The following is a 24,102-nucleotide window of genomic DNA, read 5'->3' as shown; positions in this document are numbered from 1 at the left end:
CATTTCCCTTCCCCTCCATTCTTGCACGCCATCCACCCAGCACAGATAATCCATTCCCACCGCCACCTCCAAACCTCCTCTAACGCCGTTGCGCTCCTGTCCTTCAAATCCCAAGCCAACCTCAACAACAAGCTCCTCTACACCTCATGTCCTTCAACGCCGTCGCTTCATCCTCCTGCATCTCCACACCTCCGATGCCGTCGCTTCGTCCTCCCGTCCTTCTCCCTCCGTGGCTCCTTCCCTCTCGACACCCTCTCCCGCCTCGACCAGCTCCGCTCTTCACCTCCACAACAACGCCCTCTCTGGCGCAAGAAAAAAAAAAGGCTGACATCATATGCCGTCCGACGCCACGCTGACGTCAGATCGACCGGTCTCAAGGTCTGTCAATTTTGGGCTGGCCTGGAGACCAGCTTGGGCTGGGTGCCAGGCAATGGAACGGGCTGGAGTGGATTGGCTGAGTGCCAGTCTTGTTTTTTGGCTGAGTGCCGGCCTAACCACCTCCCGGTGGAACTGCTCTTACCGGCGCCTGCACCAAGAGCTCCTGGTCCTCGTCCACCTAAAGTTACCAATTGATTTTATCACTCAAATCATGTTAAAGTTTCCAATGAATCAATTTCTAAGAAGCTGCAATTTAGTAAAGCGTACATCAAAATTGATTGAAATGCATCGCGCTGTAATAGCACGTGCTTTGCGATGCATCCACATTAGCTGAAGGCTGAAGCCAAACGTGTTGGCAATCCCACATCGTTAGGGAAAAAAAGAAAATTTTAAATTTAAATATGATAACCCCACTTTAACTAATATTGAAGTTTTTTTTTGTAGTAAAACTCCACACCTGACAGATTAGGTATGTGGTAGTTATCAAATCTGGGACAGTTTCAGTGTCCTTAAAAAGGGGTTCACAAGGAGAAATTTTTAGTTGTGACAGGAACACAAGTGATACACCACATGTTTTAATAGGAATGGTGGGAAATTTTATTTTTTAAGTTATTAACTTTTTAGCACACATATCCCAATATTTGTTTAATAACACTTGATGTATCACTTTGTATGCTGATCACACTGAAAAATCTCTCGTTCACCAGGGATAAGTGTTGGCCCACATCAGTGGGGAATTTTTTTTGTGTTTAAATATGATTACCAGCGAGGACCCTTGGGCCCGTTGATCTAAATATTTCAACAAAACGTGTGCTAATTGTTTTCTCATGAATCACACGGTATAGTTGACTCGAGGGTCAACAAGCCGTGCTTGTGAATTTGCAATTGCCATCTAGTTACCTCAAACATTCACTAATTGTTAAACTTAGGAATATATGATCAACATTTGTAATTAAGAGCGAGGGGGAGATGATGAGGAATATGTCTACGATCCCTTTTCTGTTTCTCATGAGTTTGATCGCTAGAAGCGAAGCAGTTCGTTACTTCAGCCATAGGTGCCCAGACAATACCACTTTCACCCCCGCCGAAGTATACGAATCCGACCCCGACAGCTTCCAACATAATCTCCGTCAACTTCTCCAATTCCTTTCCTCGAACGCCACACGTACTGACACCGTCTTTTACACTGCTACCGCTGGCCGAAACTCAACTGAAAAGGCATATGGGATGTTTCTATGTCGCGGTGATGTCTCTACCAACGTTTGCAAAGAGTGCGTGGCCGAAGCAATCATGGAGGCACCACAACGCTGCCCAGATGGAAAAGAGGTTATCATATGGTACGACGAATGCATGGTACGCTACTCGAATGAGACATTACTTTTCTCCATGAACAGTTCGCTTGAAGCGGGCGTGTTGGACAACGTGGTTAATGAAACAGGGCAAAGCCGATATGGCCAGGTAGTGGCAACTAGTTTGCATGAGCTAACCACTGAGACTGCCAATAACAGCAAACACTTTGCAACCAAAGAAGCCAAAGTTAAAGGGTCAAATGAGACGGTGTACAGCCTTGCGCAGTGCACGCCGGACCTCTCCGCTACAGATTGCAAACTGTGTCTAGCAAATGCTACAGAAGAAGCATTATATATGTGTGAATTGGCATGCCCAGGGGCACGAATGGTATACCCGAGTTGTAATGTTTGGTACAATAATACCCTCTTTTACGCCATCAATTGGACCCACGCACAGCATCCTCCCACGCCAGAGGCTCTTCCTCCAGGTACTCTACAACCAAATTTGCGATTACCTATAGGTAAAGTACCTTGTGCGCGTAAAAAAGATTTATGCCATCAGTTGTAGTGTTCAATGATGAGAGTACCAATATCAGTTCTCTTGTTAATTCGTTTTTTATAGTTTTAAATCAAGATTTAGATTGAGAGTACCAATAACAGTTCTGTTGTTAATTCGTTTTTTATATTTTTAAATCAAGATTTAGATATACGTATGACCTCCGATCTTATCGGTCATTAGATGGATATTTTGTGGATAAGAGTAAGTATATTATAAAGGGAAAGAACACAGTATTCAGAAAACAAACATGTTCAACTAGTTAAATTAATCAATGGAAATTGTGAGTTTAAAAGCACAAAAAGAGCTTTATGACAAGAAAACTCAAACTGTTCTTACCGCAGGAAGAAAGAAACACTCCTCTGTAACTATCATTGTTGTTGTGAGTGTTGTAATTGCTCTTCTAGTTGTCTCTCTGGTCCTTGTAGCATTGGGCTACTGCCTCCCGGGCAGAAGAGAAAGAAAGAAGAACGATGAGGCTCTGCAACAAGAAAATGGCAAACAGCAAGGTAAGGGAAAACAAATGAAACCCAAAAGTTAGAACTGAAAATTTTGAATTTGTTTTGATGTGTCTGGCATAAGATCATAACTTTCTTTCCAATGCAAAAGATATGAGGACGGCTGAGTCCTTGCAATTTGATTTGGGAACTCTCGAAACTGCCACAAATAAGTTCTCCGAAGATAACAAGTTAGGCGAAGGTGGATTCGGTGCAGTTTTCAAGGTGATAACCCAACAAATATATAATGCATTAGTTCATGAGTCATTCTACTAATCCAACATTGCATAGTATATATGTTGCTTAGATCACAACAGAATTGTTGGATAAACTAAAGTACTATGTACCTTCTCACAGGGAATGCTTATTAATGGACAAGAAATAGCAGTAAAGAGGTTGTCAAAAAGCTCCGGACAAGGTGTACAAGAATTTAAGAATGAGGTTGTATTGGTAGCCAAGCTTCAACACAGAAATCTTGTCAGGCTTTTAGGATTTTGCTTGGAAGGAGAAGAAACCTTACTTGTTTATGAATATGTGCCCAACAAAAGCCTTGATTATTTTCTATTTGGTATGTGAACATCATTTGATGAATATACATTTACGTTTGTGTCTGTAAATATAATTCTTTTTAGTTCCTAACTTCAGTAAGTACTACTTGAACTTGATAAATTTACAGAAAATAAAAAACGAGAACAACTAGATTGGTTGAGCCGCACCATGATAATTGGAGGAATTGCTCGAGGAATTTTGTATCTTCATGAAGATTCGAGGCTTAGAGTTATACATCGTGATTTGAAAGCTAGCAACATTTTATTAGATAGCAACATGAATCCGAAAATATCAGATTTTGGGATGGCTAGAATGTTTGGAGTTGATGATCAAACTGAAGGAAATACCAAAAGAATTGTCGGTACTTAGTAAGTTTCAACTTATACAAATACCTCTATCTAATATTAGTAATCTTAAGTTCCAATTATTTGTTTCAATTTATGTACTTAACTCTTATCTTTAAATAGACAACAGAAAAGTATATATTTGTTAAACTCTAATATATGTCAACCATTTTTGTCCTGCAATTAGTGGTTACATGGCTCCAGAATATGCTATGGAAGGGTTGTATTCAGTAAAATCGGATGTCTTCAGCTTTGGAGTACTTCTGCTTGAGATCATAACGGGGAGAAGGAACTTTTTAGGCTTTCATCGAACAAATTGTAAACCTACTCTTATAGGTTATGTAAGTTCTTTACTTGAAATGCTTATTCAAAATATTCGTGAGCTAATTAATGTAGCTATTAAAACTGGAGTAGTACATACATCCCTGAGAGATATTGATTGCAGGCTTGGCAATTATGGAATGAAACGAAAGCGTTGGAGTTGATGGATCCCTTGTTAAAAGATTCCTGCATTCCAAATGAATTTTTGAGGTACATCCACATCGGATTATTGTGTGTTCAAGAAGATGCAAACAACAGGCCGACCATGTCCTCAGTTGTTCTTATGTTAAAAAGTGAAACTATTAGTTTTTCCAAACCTGAGAAACCAGCCTTCTTTACAGGAGGATATGTTGACCACCATGATCAAGTGCGTCCTCAAGATTGCTCAGGCAATGGTTTGACCATTTCCATCGATGTTCCTCGTTGAGACCGATGACAATAAGGTTAATATTTTGGAAGGCTCTTATGCTGCATTTAGAGACAATCCTATAATCTCTACAGCTTTTCTTTCACCTTGTCATTTGTATAGGGTAAATGTTAATTACCATGCGCTCCCTAATAATCTCGAATCTACAGAATTTTATATGACTAGCAGTATGACTTGAGTAGTGTTATTCTATGTATTTAATATGTTTCGAGTTAATTTGAATAATGGTCCATAACTTGTTACAATCTGTAACATTATTCTTTTTTGGTAATCACGTTAGAATAATTCCTTTTATATTTTTCTCTTTAAACCCTTTATTTTGGAAGGTATTATAAAATAATGTTTACTCAAAAGAACCATTACTATACGTTATGATCCGTTTAGCGACCGATGCTCTAATTTTGTCATATCTTTCAGTAGGAGTGTTATTTTTCATGTGATCTAACTATACCTCAATTTGGTGTAATTTTCTACTCAAATTAAAAAATCTATAAATTAGTGTCATATATATGCAGATAATTACTCAAGGAAATTTCAATTTTCTCGCTAGACTGTGAACCGAGTTTGATGACCAATTTGATCCATGAAACAACGGGGATTTAAAATTTTTACAACAAAAAATATCCACGACAACGATGTTTTAAGTGAGAAAATTTCTTCCTCGCTGTACGCCTGGGACAAACTCCCCAGCTCTATAAATCACACAGATCCCCTCCGGATCCATTATTTGAGGATTCTAAGATGCCCACGTATCAACCGTTCATCGTATATCGTGCAGTTAGTTTTTGTCAGATACTATTTGTGATTAATTTAAAATAATAAAAGTAAAATAATTTCTGACCGTACGATTTATGATGTACTGCTGAGATGTGGGAATTCCTAGGATCCCCATATAATGGATCCAGAGGGGATTGTGTTCTTCTGTAAAAACTATATACCGAGAGGCTGATGGTAAGAATCCCATGATACTGTTACAATCACACCTTGTATATATTTGATTAATTGTACAAACTTTAATTAAAGGAATTGTTGTTAGCACCCTTAAAATTTCATTTGGCATTTCAAAATTTTAATAATTAGAAAGAAAAATACATTTACGAAGAGTATACAATGAGATTTTTTTTAATATTAATAACAGTTCCCTTAATTAATACTAGGATAAATAGTAAAAAGGATTCTAATAACTAGTACACCTTCGACAACTCAGCTCAGCTATACCTAACTCCCTCTTGTTCTGTCTCTATTCAACTACAAGCAGAGAAAGTTGAGGTTTCATCATAACATTAATTGGTAAAATAGAGAGTAGTTTTACTTTTTATAAGCTTATGCAAGTTCCCTCCTTCCATTAAAGTGAGACATATTCTCAACACACTCCCTCATGTATGACAAATTTTCAAGCCTAACATGTGAAAAATATAACAGAATGATGCGGAGTGCGTATTACCGTTTAACTTCACACGTGAGATAACCTATTTTGATACTATAAAGAAAGTTAAAGTTCTATTACAAAACCAATTGACTAGAAAGTAGTCTCATGCAAATCCCTCCATCACACCGAAGATGTTCCCCAAGGTGATTATATAGACACTCCATTTGTATTTATAGGTGTATATGTGTTTATTTGTGGTAATTTTTGTATGAGATGTGATATCACACATTCTATTTTACTTCTCACACATCTTTTTAATTTTTCACCGTCGGATCAAATGAATTAAAGAAAATCAACAAACATAAATTATCAAGGGCTATGTGAGAAGTAAAATGAGATGGATAGATACCACATTCCTTTTTGTATATATAGGTCTCTGTGTGTGTTTGTATGTGCGCAGCCATTGGTGTTTGACAATTTGTCTCTGTAGATGTTTAGATATGGTGGATAGGAGGGTAGAGGCGGTGGCTCGCCTCAAAGCTCTGCCCTCTCTCTCCACCCCACCCCTCGCTTAAGGTTTGCTTTTGAGTCTAGACCCCTGTTTGGTTTCCGAGAAAATCACAAGCTCAAATTTTCTCGCACTTTTCTCAATTTTTGTGTTGGAATTGATAGGTTGCGTTGAAGGAGGTTATCGAGAAGGTTCTCGCTGAGCCGATACGGCTTCATTTGGTTGTGGCTAATATTGGAACTGGGTCTCGTATGACATTTGCAAGCATGTATGTGTTCTTACTCATATAAACACCTTAATCTTAATTAGTATATAATTTAGATAACTTTTTAATTAAGCAAGTTACGGATTTTCTTTTGTTGTTTGTTTGAAATTACAGATATAAAAAAAAAATTGGGGTCCAGTGTTCCATTCATCATTTCTACTTCAAGTGGAATTTTTGGAAGAGATGCTATTACCCATGAATTCAAAGAGGTTTCGTGGTTGTGTTTTTCGTGTATGCCGTGTTTTTGTTTATTAATTTGCAGCAAGTTCAAGTCTTTACTGATTTCAGATGAAATGTGATTGTTTGGGTTAGGTGGGGAGAGGTTTGTGGTGATGGAAGTGATGAAGATTGCTCTATACCAGCAAAGGATGTGACCTATGACATCCTTTTGACTGTTGGCTTTGTGCCAGGATTGAAAGTTGATGCCATCCTGCTATTACGAACAATAAAGGTGCCAAATTTTACATTTCTGTTACACTTTTCTTTGATATGCTTTCTTGGGGAATATTTACATTTCCTTGAACATTATCCTGATGCATCAAATTTTGTTTCTGTTACAGATATGGAACTGTTCATGTGATGAAGGTACTATAAATGTGTCCATCTTTGCATTAAATCACCGGATTCGTTTAGTTTAATGGTCAAATTATTAATTCAGACATTTGCTAACTGTTTGATCTGTTTTTGGATTGTTGTGTGCTATGGAATTGTGTAATATGTTGGATGTTGAGATGGCATTTAGAAACGCATGCTACAACTGATAAATGTTTTGAGATTACTGCTGAAACTTTACTTGCACTTTCTTATTTTTTCTCCTGCCATATTTTTTTTTTCTTTCTTTTAAGCATGGTCATGATTGGTTATCTACTTTGTTTTGACAGCCGATATTCGTGTTCATCAGTTCTTTAAAACATCATATTTCAAGACCGGGATTCACCCACTCCCAGGTGCTCATGAGACGATTCATAAGTTGTCAGATTTCTGTGACCTGTCTCCAGTTTGAATAATGGATTTTCTTGACACATAAATAGTTTCTAATGATATCAGGAACCTCGAGAAGTCTTGCTTGATAAATTCATCATGGATATTAAGGATTACACAGCCTCTGAAAATTGTTGCACAAGTTCTAGGTCCGTACACACACTCCTCTTTCTTTATACTTACCATTTCTTTCTCTTTAATTGGTACTATTTTTTAATATATATTTTAAAACTGTTTGAACTTGGAATTGATTTGTATGATTGCAGATAAGGAGAATCTAACCCCGAGTGGCTCCAAGCTTACAGTAACATGAAATAACAGAACTAACGGTAAGCTATGCGGTAACCTTTTTCCTTTTCTTCGCCATGACAAACTAACGGTAACTCCCTTTTTGATATAATGAATATTATATGCATATGTGGAGATATTCACATCAAAATGTCTGAACATAATTTGGGATCAAAGCATTGTGACAGAAACACTTAAGTTTACAATTCAGGTGTTGATATTGTTGTAAATTTGGTTTCTTTTCAAGAAATTTGAATTGGAATTTTCTTTTGCAAATTGTCTTTGAAGGTACTCATCTGAGATCAAATCGTTGCTTAGAAGGCTTGGTGTGGAGCCGATCGAGATTGACTTGGATGAACTGGGTACAAATTTTTTACTATCTATTACATGGCAATGGTTGGTTTGCAATTCAATATTTAGATTTAATGTAATTTGTTAATGGAGCTGCAGTTTTCTGTGTTTCACAATGTGGTAGAATAGTTGGAATGAAAATTTAATGGTAAATCAGTTGATTATGTATACAAGGTGGGAATAGTGAATAATATTTAAGAGCAACTTTTTACGTTCCTTTCACCTTTCGAAACAGAAATATTCTGGTAGTGTCCTCGCATTTTTGGGGATCTCAGAATGTTCAAAACAGTGTTTGCACAGTTAAGACTATATGTGTGCTTCAGTGCACCAAGTTCAAAGGTTTTTGTTCCCCCAATTTAACAAGTTACGCGTCTATTTAGTTTAGTTTTAATGTCGAAGTATCATTGTTTGATTACATCGTAGTATTAATATGTTATTTTAATGATTTCATATGCTTCTCATTACATTAATTGTGTTGGATTTCTACTTTTCTGGCTTTTCTTTTCTTTAATTAAAGTTTGTAATGTATCTTGACTGGTACCAATATTCTTAATGAAGATTAGAGCAATCAAATGGAGCTTCACAGGATAAGTGTGTGAGGGTGAGTTTTTTTGTTACTGTATTTTTCTCCTCCTTTGCATGCTTCTTGATGGTTTTACTTAAGTCTTCATTTCGGTTGCTTGCCCAGATTATACGGAACTCTAGTGGTGCAAACATTGCTGTGGATATATGGAGTCTTGGGTGCACTGTCTTGAAAATATCTTTAGAGTGATGGTTTTCCTAATACTGTTTTTCTCCCTCTTTGTGGTCCAGTTGTGCAGTAGAGGTTCCCATGCAGAGGAGGAAAACTGCTGCAAGTGGAGGATAGGTAACAGCTCAAGACTTGTGGTATGAGGGTGCAGGTAAACAGTACATATGCATCTGGAAAAAGTAAAAAGTAAAGGCCGGTTGGCTGTAGTTTCTCCTTCTTGCCACAATAGAAAATATTTTTGAACTGCATTAAGCTGTTAATAAATTAAGCTTAAGCTATATTTTACTTATCAAGAATGGGTAAACTGTTTTAAATAGGAAAATTAAGTGCTTATATCAAGTAAACTGTAAATTTAAAATTTTGTGGTAAATTAGATATATAGTTTAATTCGAAGAATTGAGTTGTCCTTTACTTATGTTAAATTATATAGTTTAATTGCTTTTCCTTTTTCCAATCCCTATATATCTGCTCAACTCTTCGGTCAATTATTTGCCAGTAGGAATGTTTAATTGCTTTATCAATGATGTCAATTCAATTTGAAGAAGAAATATGACTTTTGTTCAATAGGGATTGGCCTATCTCATGAGTAAGATGTCCCAATTGTTCATTTGTTCTTAGGTACTTCAATATCATTTTAGTTACTTTATGTGGAAACAATTCATGTATGTTGCGACTAATCTATCAACATCCCCGCAAAACACGGACGCATTTTTAAATCAATACAATTACAGTAATTTATGGAAATAAAAAATATCGAAAACTCTGAGTGGCTGAAAGTATGGCGGTGGGAGGGTCAAGTACGTTATTACATCATTACTTCTTTGTGGTTGGTCCAGTAGGTGCCAAAACATGAATTCCACGTATAATGATGAAAAGTTGAGAGGGACTTGGATCCTCTCCTTGAGCCCCAGGAGAGGATCCTCCTGATCAAAGTATTTGGACCGTTGGATGAAAATTCAACGATTTCAAACAGGAGGATCCTTTTAAAGTTATAATAATTATAGTCGTTGAATTTTCATCCAACAGTTCAAGTGCTTTGGTCAGGAAGATCCTTTCCTTGAGCTCAGGAGAGGATCCAAATCCATTTGAGGGGTACCCCTTAGAAAAAGTCCAGTGACACCTATGAGTTTATGTCACAAAGAAATTTAAAATACAGAATCTTTCTTTCTTCAAATGGAATTGGTCTCTTCGAGGTTTTATTATATATAAAAAATATAAAAAAAAGGGATTGGTCTATTTCTCGATTTAATACAAGATAGTGACCAACCAATGATTTGTTAAACTATGAAACACAATAGAGTCGCTAACCCTAAAACCATATTAATAGTTGAAGGCTAATCAAAAAAGAAAAATACAAAGATTAGAGAATGGCATGAAAGAAGAAGTGAGCTGAGAAAGAAGAGAGATGAATGTAATTGTTTGGATTCAATTCAATGTAATGAGAGTCATTTTACAACATGTTATTCTAACACATTTGAAAAACTAACAGACTTGTAACAAACTTAACCACTCTAAGTTGACATGGCAAGGACCAATACACATGAACCACATGCATAACTGCAATTCTACTCTGTTTATGCTTCTCAGTGATATTAGTCTCTATTTGATTGGAGGAGATCTCTAGTTATGACTGATATGAATTGTAAAAAGTGTGCATTTGTTGTGAGTTTGAAACTAAATTGTGGCTAGCATCATTGGAAGAGTAGCCGCAATTGAAGATGAGAATAGAGAAAATCGGTTAAGGTGATTTAGATATGTGAACCGAAGATCTATATGGTTAGAAAATGTGATTATGAGATAGATGCTCAGAACAAAAGAGCAAAGAAAGATATAAGAAGATTTGGAAAGAGTGTTTAAAAAAAAAACATGAAATACTTGAAACTAACAAAAAATTTAGTGCAAAATCAAGCATAATGACCTTATAAAATTATTTATATAGCCGATCATATTTAACGAGATAAAACTTGTTATTGGTGTAATGAGAGTCAAATCAAATACTATTCGCCATAATTGGTCAAGGGAACAAAACGTGCAATTCTAATTAAGGGTCAATAGTGACATTTGACTCAAGGAACAAAGGTCTTTTGTTTAATTTGATTTTTCTTAGCATCTTCCACCTCATCTAGTCTATGAAAACCAGTCATTGAAGACAGGTTGACAATTTCTGCACGGGCAAGAGAGAAATGGGATCCTCAAGATCATTGCTTATCTTCATCTTTCCAATTCTTTTCAACCTTATTCCTCCCACCGCTTCCCAAGATGACGGTATCTGCACATATAATCCTTACTACTGCTGGAAATGTTCCGATACCGGCACCTACACGCCCGGCGGCATGTACCAAAAGAACCTCAACAGCCTCCTCTCCTCCTTCACCACAAACACCGAAATCAGTTCCGGGTTTTACAATTTTTCCAAGGGACAAGACCCCAACAAAGTTAACGCCATTGCATTGTGCAGAGGAGACCTCTCTCAGGACGCTTGCCGTACACGTCTCAAAGATTCTATAAATGCTCTCTTGCAAAATTGTTCTACTCATCCAAAGGAAGCAATCATGTGGACAGAGCATGCTATGGTTCGATACTCGAACAACTTGATATTCGGAATTGAGAAAGAGGACCCTATAAAATTTGTGCCTGGCCCAAATCCTGCTAAGGATCCTGCACGGTTTGACCTGGTGCTTAACTCCTTGTTGAGTAGATTAATTGAAAAAGCTGCATCAGGGGACTCTACTAAAAAATTTGCAGCAGGTCATGCAACTGTCCCGGGAGGTGAAACTATATATGCACTTGTCCAGTGCACACCAGATATAAACGAACTAAACTGCAGCCATTGCCTTACAGAAGCAGTCGAAGATATTTCCGCATGTTGTGGTGGAAAGAAAGGAGGAAGAGTTCTTAAGCCCAGCTGTAACCTAAGGTATGAGGTTAGTCTTTTCTTTGAGTCCACAGCCGGTGTGCCAGTAAATATTCCACCTCCAGGTCCAGCAGCACCAGCACCCAAAGAAGGTACGGTGAAATTTTTTCATTTCCTGCCTTTTAGCCATATGCTCTCCAAACTGAGTAATTAGGATTTTTTTCTGCACTCACATGAGGAGCGCAAGAGGTTAAAAATAGAGGTTCTAAAATTATTAGCCTTGGTAATATTTCAGCTTAAAACGTAATAAATGTTTGATCACCGTGCAATTATACGGTGTGATTCTTCATAATCGCACCCTTGTGATTTTCAGCTGCAAAGAAGAGTAACACAAAAGTAATTATCATCATCGTGGTGGTCGTGGTTTTGATCGCTTTTGTGACCATCCTCAGCAGCATATGCGTTTACTTGAGAGTGAAGAAACGAGGGGTAAAACTTGAAGTTGAAGGTAAGTGCAACTCTTGTGTCACACTATCTCATCTGCTGTTGGAACTTTTGCCAATTTAATTAGTTTCCTTTTCCAGATAAGGATAACTCAGATGAAATCAGTTTTGTGGAATCGTTGAAATATGACTTTGACACTATAAGATCTGCAACGGATGACTTCTCTGATGCAAATAAGCTTGGAAGCGGTGGATTTGGAGCTGTTTACAAGGTAAACCAAAATAAATAAATTTTCACAAGAAAGAAGATTACCTATGAATTGTTTCCTTATTTTTCTCCTTTACACATTCAGGGAAGGCTACAAAATGGGCAACTTATAGCCGTAAAAAGGCTCGCTAAGAATTCTGAACAAGGCGATCGTGAATTTTCGAATGAGGTCATGCTACTTGCTCAACTTCAACACCGAAATTTAGTCAGGCTCCTAGGATTTTGCTTAAAAGCTGAAGAAAGACTCCTCATTTACGAATACGTGGCAAACCAAAGTCTTGATCACTTCATTTTTGGTATATTTCTTCACTTCAAATTCGGTATAATTCATAGTAACGTCTTATAGATAATATGACACACACGTGCACATGCACACACATGTATCATTCTAATGAAATAATATTTAGGCCCCAACAATCATATGCATTTGGATTGGGATACACGGTACAAGATCATAGGAGGCATTGCTCGAGGGATTCTTTACCTTCACGAAGATTCTCGTGTTCGAATTATTCATCGTGATCTCAAAGCGAGCAACATTTTGTTAGATGAAGATATGAACCCAAAAATTGCTGATTTTGGTATGGCAAGATTGTTTGCTATTGATCAAACTCAAGGAAATACAAAAGCAATTGTGGGAACCTAGTAAGTATTGTATTAACATGGCAAGCTAGCTTTTACACCTTAGTGTTCTGCTTTGTTTACACTAGAATTCAAAAGAAGAAAAACTTGAAATTTTAAATTGGAATATAATCATGCAGTGGATATATGGCTCCTGAGTATTTACATCATGGGAATTTATCTGTAAAAACGGATGTCTTCAGTTTCGGTGTCCTGATTCTTGAAATTGTTAGTGGTAAAAAGATTGGTCGCTTTCGACACAGTGAGAATGGAGAGAGCCTTCTAAGCTATGTGAGTAATAGTACAATCAAGTTAGTGGATTCCCTCTTTTTCCTACAAGGCAAAGTGGTAAAATTTATTTATTGTGTATATTTATGTACTTTTTAGGCCTGGAGAAATTGGAGGGAGTCTACAATTTCAAATGTCATAGATCCCATGTTGACAACGAGTTCAAGAATCGAAACGACGAGATGCATCCACATTGGTTTACTTTGTGTACAAGAAAATGTTGTCAACAGACCGACATCAGCTTCGGTTGTATCCATGCTTAATAGCCATTCTGTCACGCTTTCAGTACCCTCAAAACCTGCATTTCATATGCAAAACAACAGTGGATCGGACCTGACATTGGTAGAGTCTGAAGAATCCGAATTCAGAACCCCTTCGGTCTATGTGTCAACAAATGAGCCTTCAAATATTACCGAGCCTAATGCTCACTAGTTATGAACCATATGGTAACATACTTATTATTTATTTTGCAGCACAAGTCATCATTTTGTATTCTTGTTTCATGTTGCTTTAGATATGTAACTGTTTATCTCCATGGGGGAGTTATCTTTCTATTAATTAATTGATCTCTGCTTTCGAGCTGCAACCAAGTTACTCGATGAATAAAGCTGGAATTACGATTCATTTCCGAACATTCAACGTGCTGTTAAGTCATCTTTTTGTATTCTTGCTTCAAGTTGGTGTCGTTATTCTTATAACTTATTAGAAAACTTTTACGGTAAAACTAGTGGATGTCTTCCCTCTTCCAATTAAATACTATGTTTTCTGAATTAGTCATAGAAAAGAGAAAACATTGAATCTATCAACGCAAATTATGAGAGGCTTTCAGGGCCTCCTATTATTTATAGTCATGCATGCCTTTTGGACCACTAGCCTTCAACCATCGAGCAAACGGTTCGAAATATTTGTGATACGAATGCTACTTCTTCTACAACAAATCGTATCAGATAAATATTAGTAAATAGTCTTTCACATTGAAATATTAAAATAGATAAAACTAATATAATGATGACAAAATACTTATCTTTGGTAGGGTAGAAACCTCTTTTCGTCGATGCTTGATTAGAACAAGATTTTAGGTTGAGGCGTGTAATCATTGTTATTAAAAGTAGATTTTGTCCCTTGAAGACAATGCCTCGGTGTAGCATGTTAGTGCACCACTCTCCAAGATACAACAAGATCCTTGTAAGCATGCACTTGTAATACTTGGATCGAGTGAACAACTCGATTCTTTCCTTTTGTACAAAACAATTGAATGACATAGCAACACGTCAAAGTCTGAAATTCAAAGTTTTTTCAATCGGGGATGGATGTTGAAGTTTTGATTTTTTTTTAATTTTTTGATTTATTTATTTATTTTTATGACCGAATTGAATGAAAATGAAACTCATAATTTCAATTTGATATGTCCGAAAATTAGGCATGCATACATATGGAGAGCAGGCTAGGCAATGAAGTTTAATTCTAGTTGTGACCTATGGGACAATGGGACATGCTAATCTCATATGTAACATAAATAAATAAATAAAAACCCACAAAATCCAAAGCAAATGTTACTATTATTTGATGGTTTATGATGTCCAAGTCGAAATTAGTACGTTTCAAAAACCTCCACAGCCTGCTCAATTCATTGCCTTCAAAGTTCAAATCCTTCTGTTTCCAAGCTGTACAATACTTCGCTGGAAATGGACCAGATAGAGTTTATGGCCTTAATATGTGCCTTCACAATGTTAGTTCCAGTTAGTAGAAAGACAGGTGTCATTCAATTAAGCAAGTCAGAAGAGGCCATGGGCAAAAATGGTGCAAAAAATTTCAACTCGTTTTGGAGGTAAATTAAATGAGTAATAATAAGAAGATTAAATTTTGTAAATTAAATAACATTGAAGTTAATGATTTGATTATTACTTAAACGTTGATAAACGTGCTCATTTCCTATTGCTAACATATAATTTAGTTTGTAAATTTTATCTATAAATTTATTCTCTTTAACATTACCCAAATTAAATAGGTATGTATTAGTACCAAATATGATTGATATGTCTCAATTTTAAGGTGTATTAATAAATAAATAAATAAAATAATAATACTAAGTGGTCGTGTTCAAGGTGCATCGAAACATTTACCAGATATTATTTCAACACGATTATCATGCGAAGAGGAGTGAACAATAATTAGTTTGAAATGCTCAGCCAAAATTTAATGTTTGTAATTTAAACATGATTTGAATTAGAGTTGAAATTTTCTGCACCATTTTTGCCTGTGGCCCCTTTGTGCCTTGCTTAATTGAATGGCACCTGTCCTTCTACTAACCAGAACTGACACTGTTAAATTGACAATATCTAAAATAATAAAAAATAAACAAAATATTCAAGAATTTTTTGAAAAATACGTATCAGCCACTTTCATCCCCAACCCAGACGACAGCCACCACTCGACCACATCAGTCAGCCACCATACCCGCCGCCGTACTTCTTCCCCTCCACATCGCTGCCGAACAGGCCGTTTCCCACTCTCTCAAAATTGCCGCACCATATTTAAACTGTTGATGTTTACTCATTTTCCTTCTTTCAGTTCCAAAATAGTACTTTTAGCGGTACCAGTCGGCCGCCGAGGTTGATGTCGCAGCAGTCCGAAGCTATGGCCTGCGATTTTCAAACCTAATGAATACAGATTACAGAGCGACGGGGGGAGTACGAGAGGTAGGGCTTTAATTTTGCAGTGTCTCTGTTCATAAACTCACCGATAAAAATTTCGATGTGAAAGCTACGGACAATCTCGCCGGCAATGACCAGAGAAGAGGTCGACTTAAAACCAACCTAACGGTCATGAATCGCAGGAATTGCAGAACATGGAAAGAGAATTGAGCCAGAGAAAATTGCCCATGGCGTCGAAAATAATTTATGCACAGAGACTGCTTTTTAGGCTGCTAGGGTTGTTTCTTGAATATTTGGTTTATTTTTTATTATTTTAAATATTGGCAAGTTAACAGTGTTAGTTGTAGACTTGTAGTGAGTAAGAAGACAGGTGTCACTCAATTAAGCAAGGCACATAGGGACACAGGCAAAAATGGGTGCAAAAACCTTTTGTTAATTTATGTCCGTTACTCTTTTTCAATTCATCTGATCTGACGGTCAAAAATTAAAAAGATGTGTGAGAAGTAAAAAAATATGTGTGGATATCACATTCTAAAATTCAACTCCTCCAAAACGCCACATCATTACCGGCGCCTGCACCAAGAGCTCCTGGTCCTTGTCCAAGTCCTCGTCCTGGTCCTTGTCCACCTAAAGGTACCAATTGATTTTATCGCTCAAATCATGTTAAAGTTTCCAATGAATCAATTTCTAAGAAGCTGCAATTTAGTAAAGCTCAAAATTGATGGAAATGCATCGCGCTGTAATAGCACATACTTTGTGGTGCATCCACTTAGCTGAAGGCTGAAGCCAAACGTGTTGGCAATTGTCAATCCCATATCGTTAGGGGAAAAAGAAAAATTTTGATTTAAATATGATTACCCTATTCTAACTAATGTTGAAGTTTTTTTGTGGTAAAACTTCATACCTGACAGATTAGATATGTGGTAGTTATCAAATTTGGGTCAGTATCTCAAAGCTTTGTGTGGAAACTATTTATACCTGTTGTGACTAATACATTCAACACCCATACATTTACATATACATCATTATTTCCTTCTTCTTTGTGGTTGGCCCACAACTCAATATTCCTTATCAATCAGTCACACTAGGCCTAACTTCCCTTCAAAGTTCGATTAGTCCAATAGGTGCCAAAACATGAATTCCGCGTATAATGATAAAAGGTTGAGAGGTACCCCTTAGAAAAAGTCCAGTGATACCTATGAGCTTATGTCACAAAGAAATGTAAAAGACAGAACCTTTCTTTCTTCAAATGGAATTGGTCTCTTCAAGGTTTTATTAAAAAAAAAAAAAAAAATTAGGAATTGGTCTATTTCTCGATTTAATACAAGATAGTGACGAACTAGCGATTTGTTAAACTATGAAACACAACAGAGTCGCTAGTCCTGATACCATATTAACAGTTGAAGGTTAATCAAACAAGAAGAATACTAAGATCAAAGAATGGTATGAAAGAAAGAGAAGTGAGCTGAGAAAGAAGAGAGATTAATGTAATTGTTCGGATTCAATTCAATGTAATGAGAGTCATTTTACAATATGTTATTTTAACACATTTGAAAAACTAACAGACTTGTAACAAACTTAACCACTCTAAGTTGAAATGGCAAGGACCAATAGACATCAACCACATGCATAACTGCAATTCTACTCTGTTTACACTTCTCAGTGAGATTAGTCTCTATTTGATTGGAGGAGATCTCTAGTTATGACTGATATAAATTGTAAAAAGTGTGCATTTGTTGTGAGTTTGAAACTAAATTGTGGCTACCATCATTGGAAGAGAAGCCGCAATCGAATATGAGAAGAGGAAAAATCTGTTAAAGTGATTTAGAATGTAAATGAAAGATTTATATAGTTAGAAAATGTAATTATGAGATAAAGGCTCAGAATAAAAAAAGTAGAAAAAGACATAAGAAGATTTGGAAAGAATGTTTAAAGAAAAACGTGGAGTACTTAGAACAAACAGAAGACTTGGTGCAAAATCGAGCATAATGACCTTTTTAAAATTATATATATAACCAACCCTATTTAACGAAATAAAACTTGTTATTGTTGTAATGATCGTCAAACCAAATACTATACGCCATAATTGATCAAGGGAACAAAACCTGCAAATCTAATTAAGGGTCAAGAAACCAGCTGGGTCGATAGTGACATTTGAGTCGAGGAACCAAGGTCTTCTGTTTAATTTGATTTTTCTTAGCATCTTCCACCTCATCTAGTCTATGAAAATCAATAATTGAAGACAAGTTGACAATTTCTGACACGGGCAAGAGAGAAATGGGATCCTCAAGATCATTGCTTATCTTCATTGCTTAAAGTGTGCATTTGTTGTGAGTTTGAAACTTAATTGTGGCTAGCATCATTGGAAGAGTAGCCGCAATCGAAGATGAGGAGAGAGAAAATCAGTTACGATAATTTAGATATGTGAATAAAAAATCTATATGGTTAGAAAATATGATTATGAGATAGAGGTTCAAAACAAAAAAATTGAGAAAGACATAAGAAGATTTGGAAAGAGTGTTTAAGAAAAAACATGAAGTACTTAGAGCTAACAAAAAATTTAGTGCAAAATCAAGCATAGTAACATTTTAAAATTATATATATAGCCGAGCCTATTTAACGAGATAAAACTTGTAATTGTTGTTATGAGAGTCAAACCAAATGCTATTCACCACAGTTGGTCAAGGGAAAATACCTGCAAATCTAATTCAGGGTCAAGAAACCAGCTGGGTCGATAGTGACATTTGAGTCAAGGAACCAAGGTCTTCTGTTTAATTTGATTTTTCTTAGCATCTTCCACCTCATCTTTCCATTTCTTTTCAACCTTATTCCGTCTATGAAAATCAATAATTGAAGACAAGTTGATACTTTCCGACGCGGGCAAGAGAGAAATGGGATCCTCAAGATCATTGCTTATCTTCATCTTTCCAATTCTTTTCAACCTTATTCCTCCCACCACTTCCCAAAATGACGGTATCTGCACAGATAATCCAACCTACTGCTGGAAATGTTCCGATACCGGCACCTACACGCCCGGCGGCATGTACCAAAATAACCTCAACAGCCTCCTCTCCTCCTTCACCACAAACACCGAAATCAGTTCCGGGTTTTACAATTTTTCCAAGGGACAAGACCCCAACAAAGTCAACGCCATTGCATTGTGCAGAGGAGACCTCTCACAGGACGCTTGCCATACATGTCTCAATGATTCCATAAATGCTCTCTTGCAAAATTGTTCTACTCATCCAAAGGAAGCAATCATGTGGAAAGAGCCTTGCATGGTTCGATACTCGAACAACTTGATATTCGGAATTGAGAAAGAGGACCCTATAAAATTTGTGCCTGGCCCAAATCCTGCTAAGGATCCTGCACAGTTTGACCTGGTGCTTAACCCCTTGTTGAGTACATTAATTGAAAAAGCTGCATCAGGGGACTCTATTAAAAAATTTGCAGCAGGTCATGCAACTGTCCCGGGAGGTGAAACTATATATGCACTTGTCCAGTGCACTCCAGATATAAACCAACCAAACTGCAGCAATTGCCTTACAAAAGCAGTCTCAAATATTCCCGGATGTTGTGGTGGAAAGCAAGGAGGAAGAGTTCTTAAACCCAGCTGTAACCTAAGGTATGAGGTTAGTCTTTTCTACGAGTCCACAGCCGATGTAAATATTCCAATTCCACCTCCACCTCCACCTCCACCTCCAAAACTCAAAACAATAGTAATCATCATCATCGTGGTGGTCGTGGTTTTGATCGCTTTTGTGACCGTCCTCAGCAGCAGATGCGTTTACTTGAGAGTGAAGAAACGAGGGGTAAAACTTGAAGTTGAAGGTAAGTGCAACTCTTATGTCACACTATCTCATCTGCTGTTGGAACTTTTGCTAATTTAATTGGTTTCCTTTTCCAGATAAGGATAACTCAGATGAAATCAGTCTTGTGGAATCGTTGAAATATGACTTTGACACTATAAGATCTGCAACGGATGACTTCTCTGATGCAAATATGCTTGGAAGAGGTGGATTTGGAGCTGTTTACAAGGTAAACAAAAATAAATAAATTTTCACAAGAAAGAAGATTACCTATGAATTGTTTCCTTATTTTTTCTCCTTTACACATTCAGGGAAGCCTACTGAATGGGCAACTTATAGCCGTAAAAAGGCTCGCTAAGAATTCTGAACAAGGCGATCGTGAATTTTCGAATGAGGTCATGCTACTTGCTCAGCTTCAACACCGAAATTTAGTAAGGCTCCTAGGATTTTGCTTAAAAGCAGAAGAAAGACTCCTCATTTACGAATACGTGGCAAACAAAAGTCTTGATCACTTCATTTTTGGTATATTTCTTCACTTCAAATTCGGTATAATTCATAGTAACGTCTTATAGATAATATGACACACACGTGCACGCGCACACACATGTATCATTCTAATGAAATAATATTTAGGCCCCAACAATCTTATGCATTTGGATTGGGAAACACGGTACAAGATCATAGGAGGCATTGCTCGAGGGATTCTTTACCTTCACGAAGATTCTCGTGTTCGAATTATTCATCGTGATCTCAAAGCGAGCAACATTTTGTTAGATGAAGATATGAACCCAAAAATTGCTGATTTTGGTATGGCAAGATTGTTTGCTGTTGATCAAACTCAAGGAAATACAAAAGCAATTGTGGGAACCTAGTAAGTATTGTATAAACATGGCAAGCTAACTTTTACACCTTAGTTTTCTGCTTTGTTTACACTCGAATTCAAAAGAACTTGAAATTTTAAATTGAAATATAATCATGCAGTGGATATATGGCTCCGGAGTATGTATATCATGGAAATTTATCTGTAAAAACGGATGTCTTCAGTTTTGGCGTCCTGATTCTTGAAATTGTTAGTGGTAAAAAGATTGGTCGCTTTCGATACGGTGAGAATGAAGAGAGCCTTCTAAGCTATGTGAGTAATAGTATAATCAAGTTTGTGGATTCCCTCTTTTTCCCACTGTAAGGCAAAGTGGTAAAATTTATTTATTGTGTATATTTATGTACGTTTTAGGCCTGGAGAAATTGGAGGGAGTCTACAATTTCAAATGTCATAGATCCGATGTTGACAACGAGTTCAAGAATCGAAACGACGAGATGCATCCACATTGGTTTACTTTGTGTACAAGAAAATGTTGTCAACAGACCGACATCAGCTTCAGTTGTATCCATGCTTAATAGCCATTCTGTCACGCTTTCAGTACCCTCAAAACCTGGATTTCATGTGCAAAACAACAGTGGATCGGACATGACATTGGTAGAGTCTGAAGAATCCGAATCCAGAACCCCTTCGGTCTATGTGTCAAAAAATGAGCCTTCAAATATTACTGAACCCTATGCTCGCTAGTTATGAACCATATGGTAGCATACTTTTTATTTATTTTGTAGCACAAGTCATCATTTTGTATTCTTGTTTCATATTGGTGTGTATATGTTTTTAGTAAAATTGCTTGCTTCTAAAGGAGCGGAGCATGCTCAGGCTTTAGAGTTGTAACTGTTTATCTCCATGGGGGAGTTATCTTTCTATTAACTAATTGATCTCTGCTTTCGAGCTGCAACCAAGTTACTCGATGAATAAAACTGGAATTACGATTCATTTCCAGATATGCATCACTCAAAGAGATGCATGGCAGCGGGAGTCCTCTTGATTTCCATGCCCAAAATATAATGTAAATTGCCAAGAGCCTTCATTGAAAACATGTGGCCGAGTTGGGCAATAAGTTGGTTGAGGTGACGTGAACTGTTGCCCATAGCCAGGATATCATCAACATAAATAAGCAAAATAAATTATTGTGGTGCCATGGAAAATAGTAAACAATGAGGAATCTGCCAGAGATGCCTGGAAGCCCAAGTGCTCAAGATGTTGAGAAAAAGGTGAAACAAACCATATAAAGATTTATGTAAATGACAAACATGTGAGGGGTATTGAGGATCAACAAAGCCAGAGGGCTGGCGCATATACACTTCCTCCGTCAAAGAACCATGTGAAAAGGCATTTTGAACGTCAAGTTGGCGAAGGGGCCAGTTGTAGTGCAGGGCAATGGAAAGTAGTCTGATAGTGGCATGTGTGACAACGGGCTAAAAGTTTGACTGTAGTCAATTCCGATTTGTTGATGAAAACCATTTGCCACAAATCGTTGTATGGAACCATCCAAATGCCGTTTAATTTTGTACACCCATTTATTCGGAAGAACGTTCATGGATGAGTGAAATGGAACCAAGGAGAAGGGCATTAAACTTGTCTGCCATAGCCTGTCCGGCTGGGTAAAACAAGTAGGCTCAACCACATCATTAGTTGCATAGGCAAATAAATGCATATTTGGGATTAGGTTTGTGAATCCCCTCCTTGTCACGAGTAACCATGGGATGTGTAGGTAGAGTGGGCCTCTGAGATGAAGAGGTAACAGTGGATGTACTTGTATTCGCAGGGTGGAAAGAAAGAAGTGGATCAATATTAATTATGGCGTTAAGTGTGGAAGGTGGATTGTTGACTGGAACTGATACGGAGGAGGGAGTGGGGTTGGCAGAAGGGACGGTTGGAGTGGGAAGTGGGGTGTCAGGAGGGATTGATAGTAGGGTTGGCAGAAGGAGGGGTAGGAGTAGGACGTGGCGTGGGGTAGGATTAGGGATGGAAAAAGTAGGTGTAGGTGATGTCGGGGGAATGGGGGTGAAAGTGGGCATGTGGGGTCAATATTAATTATGGTGTTACGTGAGTAGGTACTAGGTAGAAGAAGAAAACTGAGTAGAGTTGGTTTCTATAAAAGTAATTTCTGATTGTAGGGTTGGCAGAAGGAGGGGGAGGAGTAGGTACTAGGTAGAAGGAGAAAACTGAGTAGAGTGGGTTTGATAGTAGGGTTGGCAGAAGTAGGTACTAGGTAGAAGAAGAAAACTGAGTAGAGTTGGTTTGATAGTAGGGTCGGCAGAAGGAGGGGTAGGAGTAGGACGTGGCGTGGGGTAGGATTAGGGATGGAAAAAGTAGGTGTAGGTGATGTCGGGGGAATGGGAGTGAAAGTGGGTATGTGGGGTCAATATTAATTATGGTGTTACGTGAGTAGGTACTAGGTAGAAGAAGAAAACTGAGTAGAGTTGGTTTCTATAAAAGTAATTTCATCAGATACAACATGACGTGACAAGAAGACGCGACCTGTTGACAAGTCTAGACGCCTATTACCTTGTAGATTTAATGAGTAGTCTAAAAAGACACAACGTGTTGAACGAAATTGTAATTTGTTGGAGTTGTATGGCTTAAGATATAGAAAACATTCACAACCGAGTACTGCAAGAACAGAAAGAGTTTTTGAATTGATGACTCATCATTCAAGACCTTAGTGGGTAAATAATTGATTAAATAATTTGCAGTATGAAAAGCATCATCCCAAAAGGATGTGGGTAAGGATGCGTGAGCAAGAAGAGTAAGACCGGTTTAAACAATATGACAATGTTTACGTTCTGAAACATCATTTTATTCGGGATGTTAAGGACATGTGAAACGATGATATATACCAAGATGGTAAAAAAGGTTTTGAAATTGTTATTAATATATTATCCGCCACCATCTGTTTGAAAGGATTTGATTGTGGTGCTAAACTTATTTTCAACTAATTTTTTAAAATTGACAAAGGTAGAAAAAAAACATCTGATTTTAGTTTTAATGGATATAACCATGAGTATCTAGAAAAATCATCAATAAACACAACATAATACTTTAAATCCAGTGATTGAGTTTGAAACGTAGTGCAAGTCTTCTCAGAATCTCTCCACTACATATGTTTTTAATTCTCCCTAATCAGAGCTTGTGGAGTTTGATGAATGGTCTTGTGAACAAGGCTGTTGGGAATACGACTCCAATTTATTTTGCAACCGGGGATGACAAGAAAGGCGACGGAGTGACGTCGATATTTTGTTTTGATGCAATGCACTCCGGACATAAATAGGGCTGACTGTCAAAGATGTTTGGGGGCGGCTGTTGGTGGGTATCACAAGACTTGTGAGGGAAGAACATGGGGTATGATTTTTTCACCAAGCTGTGAGTTGAGGTACGGGCCTGACCTTTTCTACGGAAAAGGCAAGCCAA

At 37.3% G+C, this 24,102-nt stretch overlaps 3 protein-coding genes across 9 annotated transcripts; all 3 read left to right on the top strand.

Annotated features, from left to right (window-relative positions):
• Nucleotides 1-1,267: 1,267 nt before the first annotated feature.
• On the top strand, nucleotides 1,268-4,657 carry LOC103941137 (cysteine-rich receptor-like protein kinase 15). 5 transcript variants are annotated; one of them, XR_007257668.1, is made up of 8 exons: nucleotides 1,269-2,188; nucleotides 2,568-2,732; nucleotides 2,833-2,945; nucleotides 3,078-3,288; nucleotides 3,397-3,637; nucleotides 3,801-3,949; nucleotides 4,059-4,144; nucleotides 4,276-4,368. XR_007257668.1 is itself a non-coding variant. In XM_048582405.1 (8 exons), the coding sequence occupies exons 1-8, from the start codon at nucleotides 1,348-1,350 to the stop codon at nucleotides 4,286-4,288; spliced, it is 1,824 nt and encodes a 607-aa protein (XP_048438362.1). In that variant the 5' UTR covers nucleotides 1,269-1,347; the 3' UTR covers nucleotides 4,289-4,657. The 5 variants fall into 5 exon arrangements, 4 of the variants coding, with proteins under 4 accessions (XP_009349604.2, XP_048438362.1, XP_048438361.1 ...); XM_048582405.1 differs by having other exon boundaries at nucleotides 3,801-3,954; nucleotides 4,276-4,657; XM_009351329.3 differs by having other exon boundaries at nucleotides 1,268-2,188; nucleotides 3,801-3,954; nucleotides 4,059-4,657.
• Nucleotides 4,658-6,148: 1,491 nt separating this feature from the next.
• On the top strand, nucleotides 6,149-13,982 carry LOC108865428 (cysteine-rich receptor-like protein kinase 29). The gene is made up of 17 exons (XM_018649339.2): nucleotides 6,149-6,306; nucleotides 6,403-6,506; nucleotides 6,618-6,712; nucleotides 6,816-6,954; nucleotides 7,064-7,088; nucleotides 7,385-7,450; nucleotides 7,551-7,633; nucleotides 7,751-7,813; nucleotides 8,061-8,134; nucleotides 8,682-8,724; nucleotides 8,937-11,880; nucleotides 12,102-12,236; nucleotides 12,313-12,443; nucleotides 12,525-12,735; nucleotides 12,847-13,084; nucleotides 13,201-13,351; nucleotides 13,448-13,982. The coding sequence occupies exons 11-17, from the start codon at nucleotides 11,058-11,060 to the stop codon at nucleotides 13,778-13,780; spliced, it is 2,022 nt and encodes a 673-aa protein (XP_018504855.2). The 5' UTR covers nucleotides 6,149-6,306; nucleotides 6,403-6,506; nucleotides 6,618-6,712; nucleotides 6,816-6,954; nucleotides 7,064-7,088; nucleotides 7,385-7,450; nucleotides 7,551-7,633; nucleotides 7,751-7,813; nucleotides 8,061-8,134; nucleotides 8,682-8,724; nucleotides 8,937-11,057; the 3' UTR covers nucleotides 13,781-13,982.
• Nucleotides 13,983-18,674: 4,692 nt separating this feature from the next.
• On the top strand, nucleotides 18,675-21,641 carry LOC103941140 (cysteine-rich receptor-like protein kinase 44). Of its 3 annotated transcripts, XM_048582407.1 has the most exons (7): nucleotides 18,679-19,627; nucleotides 19,778-19,833; nucleotides 19,910-20,040; nucleotides 20,123-20,333; nucleotides 20,445-20,682; nucleotides 20,793-20,943; nucleotides 21,043-21,641. In XM_048582407.1, the coding sequence occupies exons 1-7, from the start codon at nucleotides 18,894-18,896 to the stop codon at nucleotides 21,373-21,375; spliced, it is 1,854 nt and encodes a 617-aa protein (XP_048438364.1). In that variant the 5' UTR covers nucleotides 18,679-18,893; the 3' UTR covers nucleotides 21,376-21,641. The 3 variants fall into 3 exon arrangements, with proteins under 3 accessions (XP_048438365.1, XP_018501482.2, XP_048438364.1); XM_018645966.2 differs by having other exon boundaries at nucleotides 18,678-19,833; XM_048582408.1 differs by lacking the exon at nucleotides 20,793-20,943 and having other exon boundaries at nucleotides 18,675-19,833; nucleotides 21,043-21,184.
• The last annotated feature ends 2,461 nt before the right edge of the window (nucleotides 21,642-24,102 follow it).

The sequence above is a fragment of a genome, unplaced genomic scaffold (assembly GCF_019419815.1).
Source record: "Pyrus x bretschneideri cultivar Hongxiangsu unplaced genomic scaffold, Pyrus_bretschneideri_v1 Contig19, whole genome shotgun sequence".
NCBI classification, from domain to species: Eukaryota; Viridiplantae; Streptophyta; class Magnoliopsida; order Rosales; family Rosaceae; genus Pyrus; species Pyrus x bretschneideri.
This window is presented reverse-complemented; position numbering and strand designations above follow the sequence as displayed.

Excerpts from the sequence above, each read along its gene's own strand:
- LOC108865428 (XM_018649339.2), top strand. The coding sequence starts at position 11,058 with ATGGGATCCTCAAGATCATTGCTTATCTTCATCTTTCCAATTCTTTTC. Across the intron at positions 12,237-12,312 it reads GGTAAAACTTGAAGTTGAAG|ATAAGGATAACTCAGATGAA; the intron begins GTAAGTGCAACT and ends TTCCTTTTCCAG. Across the intron at positions 12,444-12,524 it reads GATTTGGAGCTGTTTACAAG|GGAAGGCTACAAAATGGGCA; the intron begins GTAAACCAAAAT and ends TTACACATTCAG.
- LOC103941137 (XM_009351329.3), top strand. The coding sequence starts at position 1,348 with ATGATGAGGAATATGTCTACGATCCCTTTTCTGTTTCTCATGAGTTTG. Across the intron at positions 3,289-3,396 it reads CCTTGATTATTTTCTATTTG|AAAATAAAAAACGAGAACAA; the intron begins GTATGTGAACAT and ends ATAAATTTACAG. Across the intron at positions 3,638-3,800 it reads AAAAGAATTGTCGGTACTTA|TGGTTACATGGCTCCAGAAT; the intron begins GTAAGTTTCAAC and ends TCCTGCAATTAG.
- LOC103941140 (XM_018645966.2), top strand. The coding sequence starts at position 18,894 with ATGGGATCCTCAAGATCATTGCTTATCTTCATCTTTCCAATTCTTTTC. Across the intron at positions 19,834-19,909 it reads GGTAAAACTTGAAGTTGAAG|ATAAGGATAACTCAGATGAA; the intron begins GTAAGTGCAACT and ends TTCCTTTTCCAG. Across the intron at positions 20,041-20,122 it reads GATTTGGAGCTGTTTACAAG|GGAAGCCTACTGAATGGGCA; the intron begins GTAAACAAAAAT and ends TTACACATTCAG.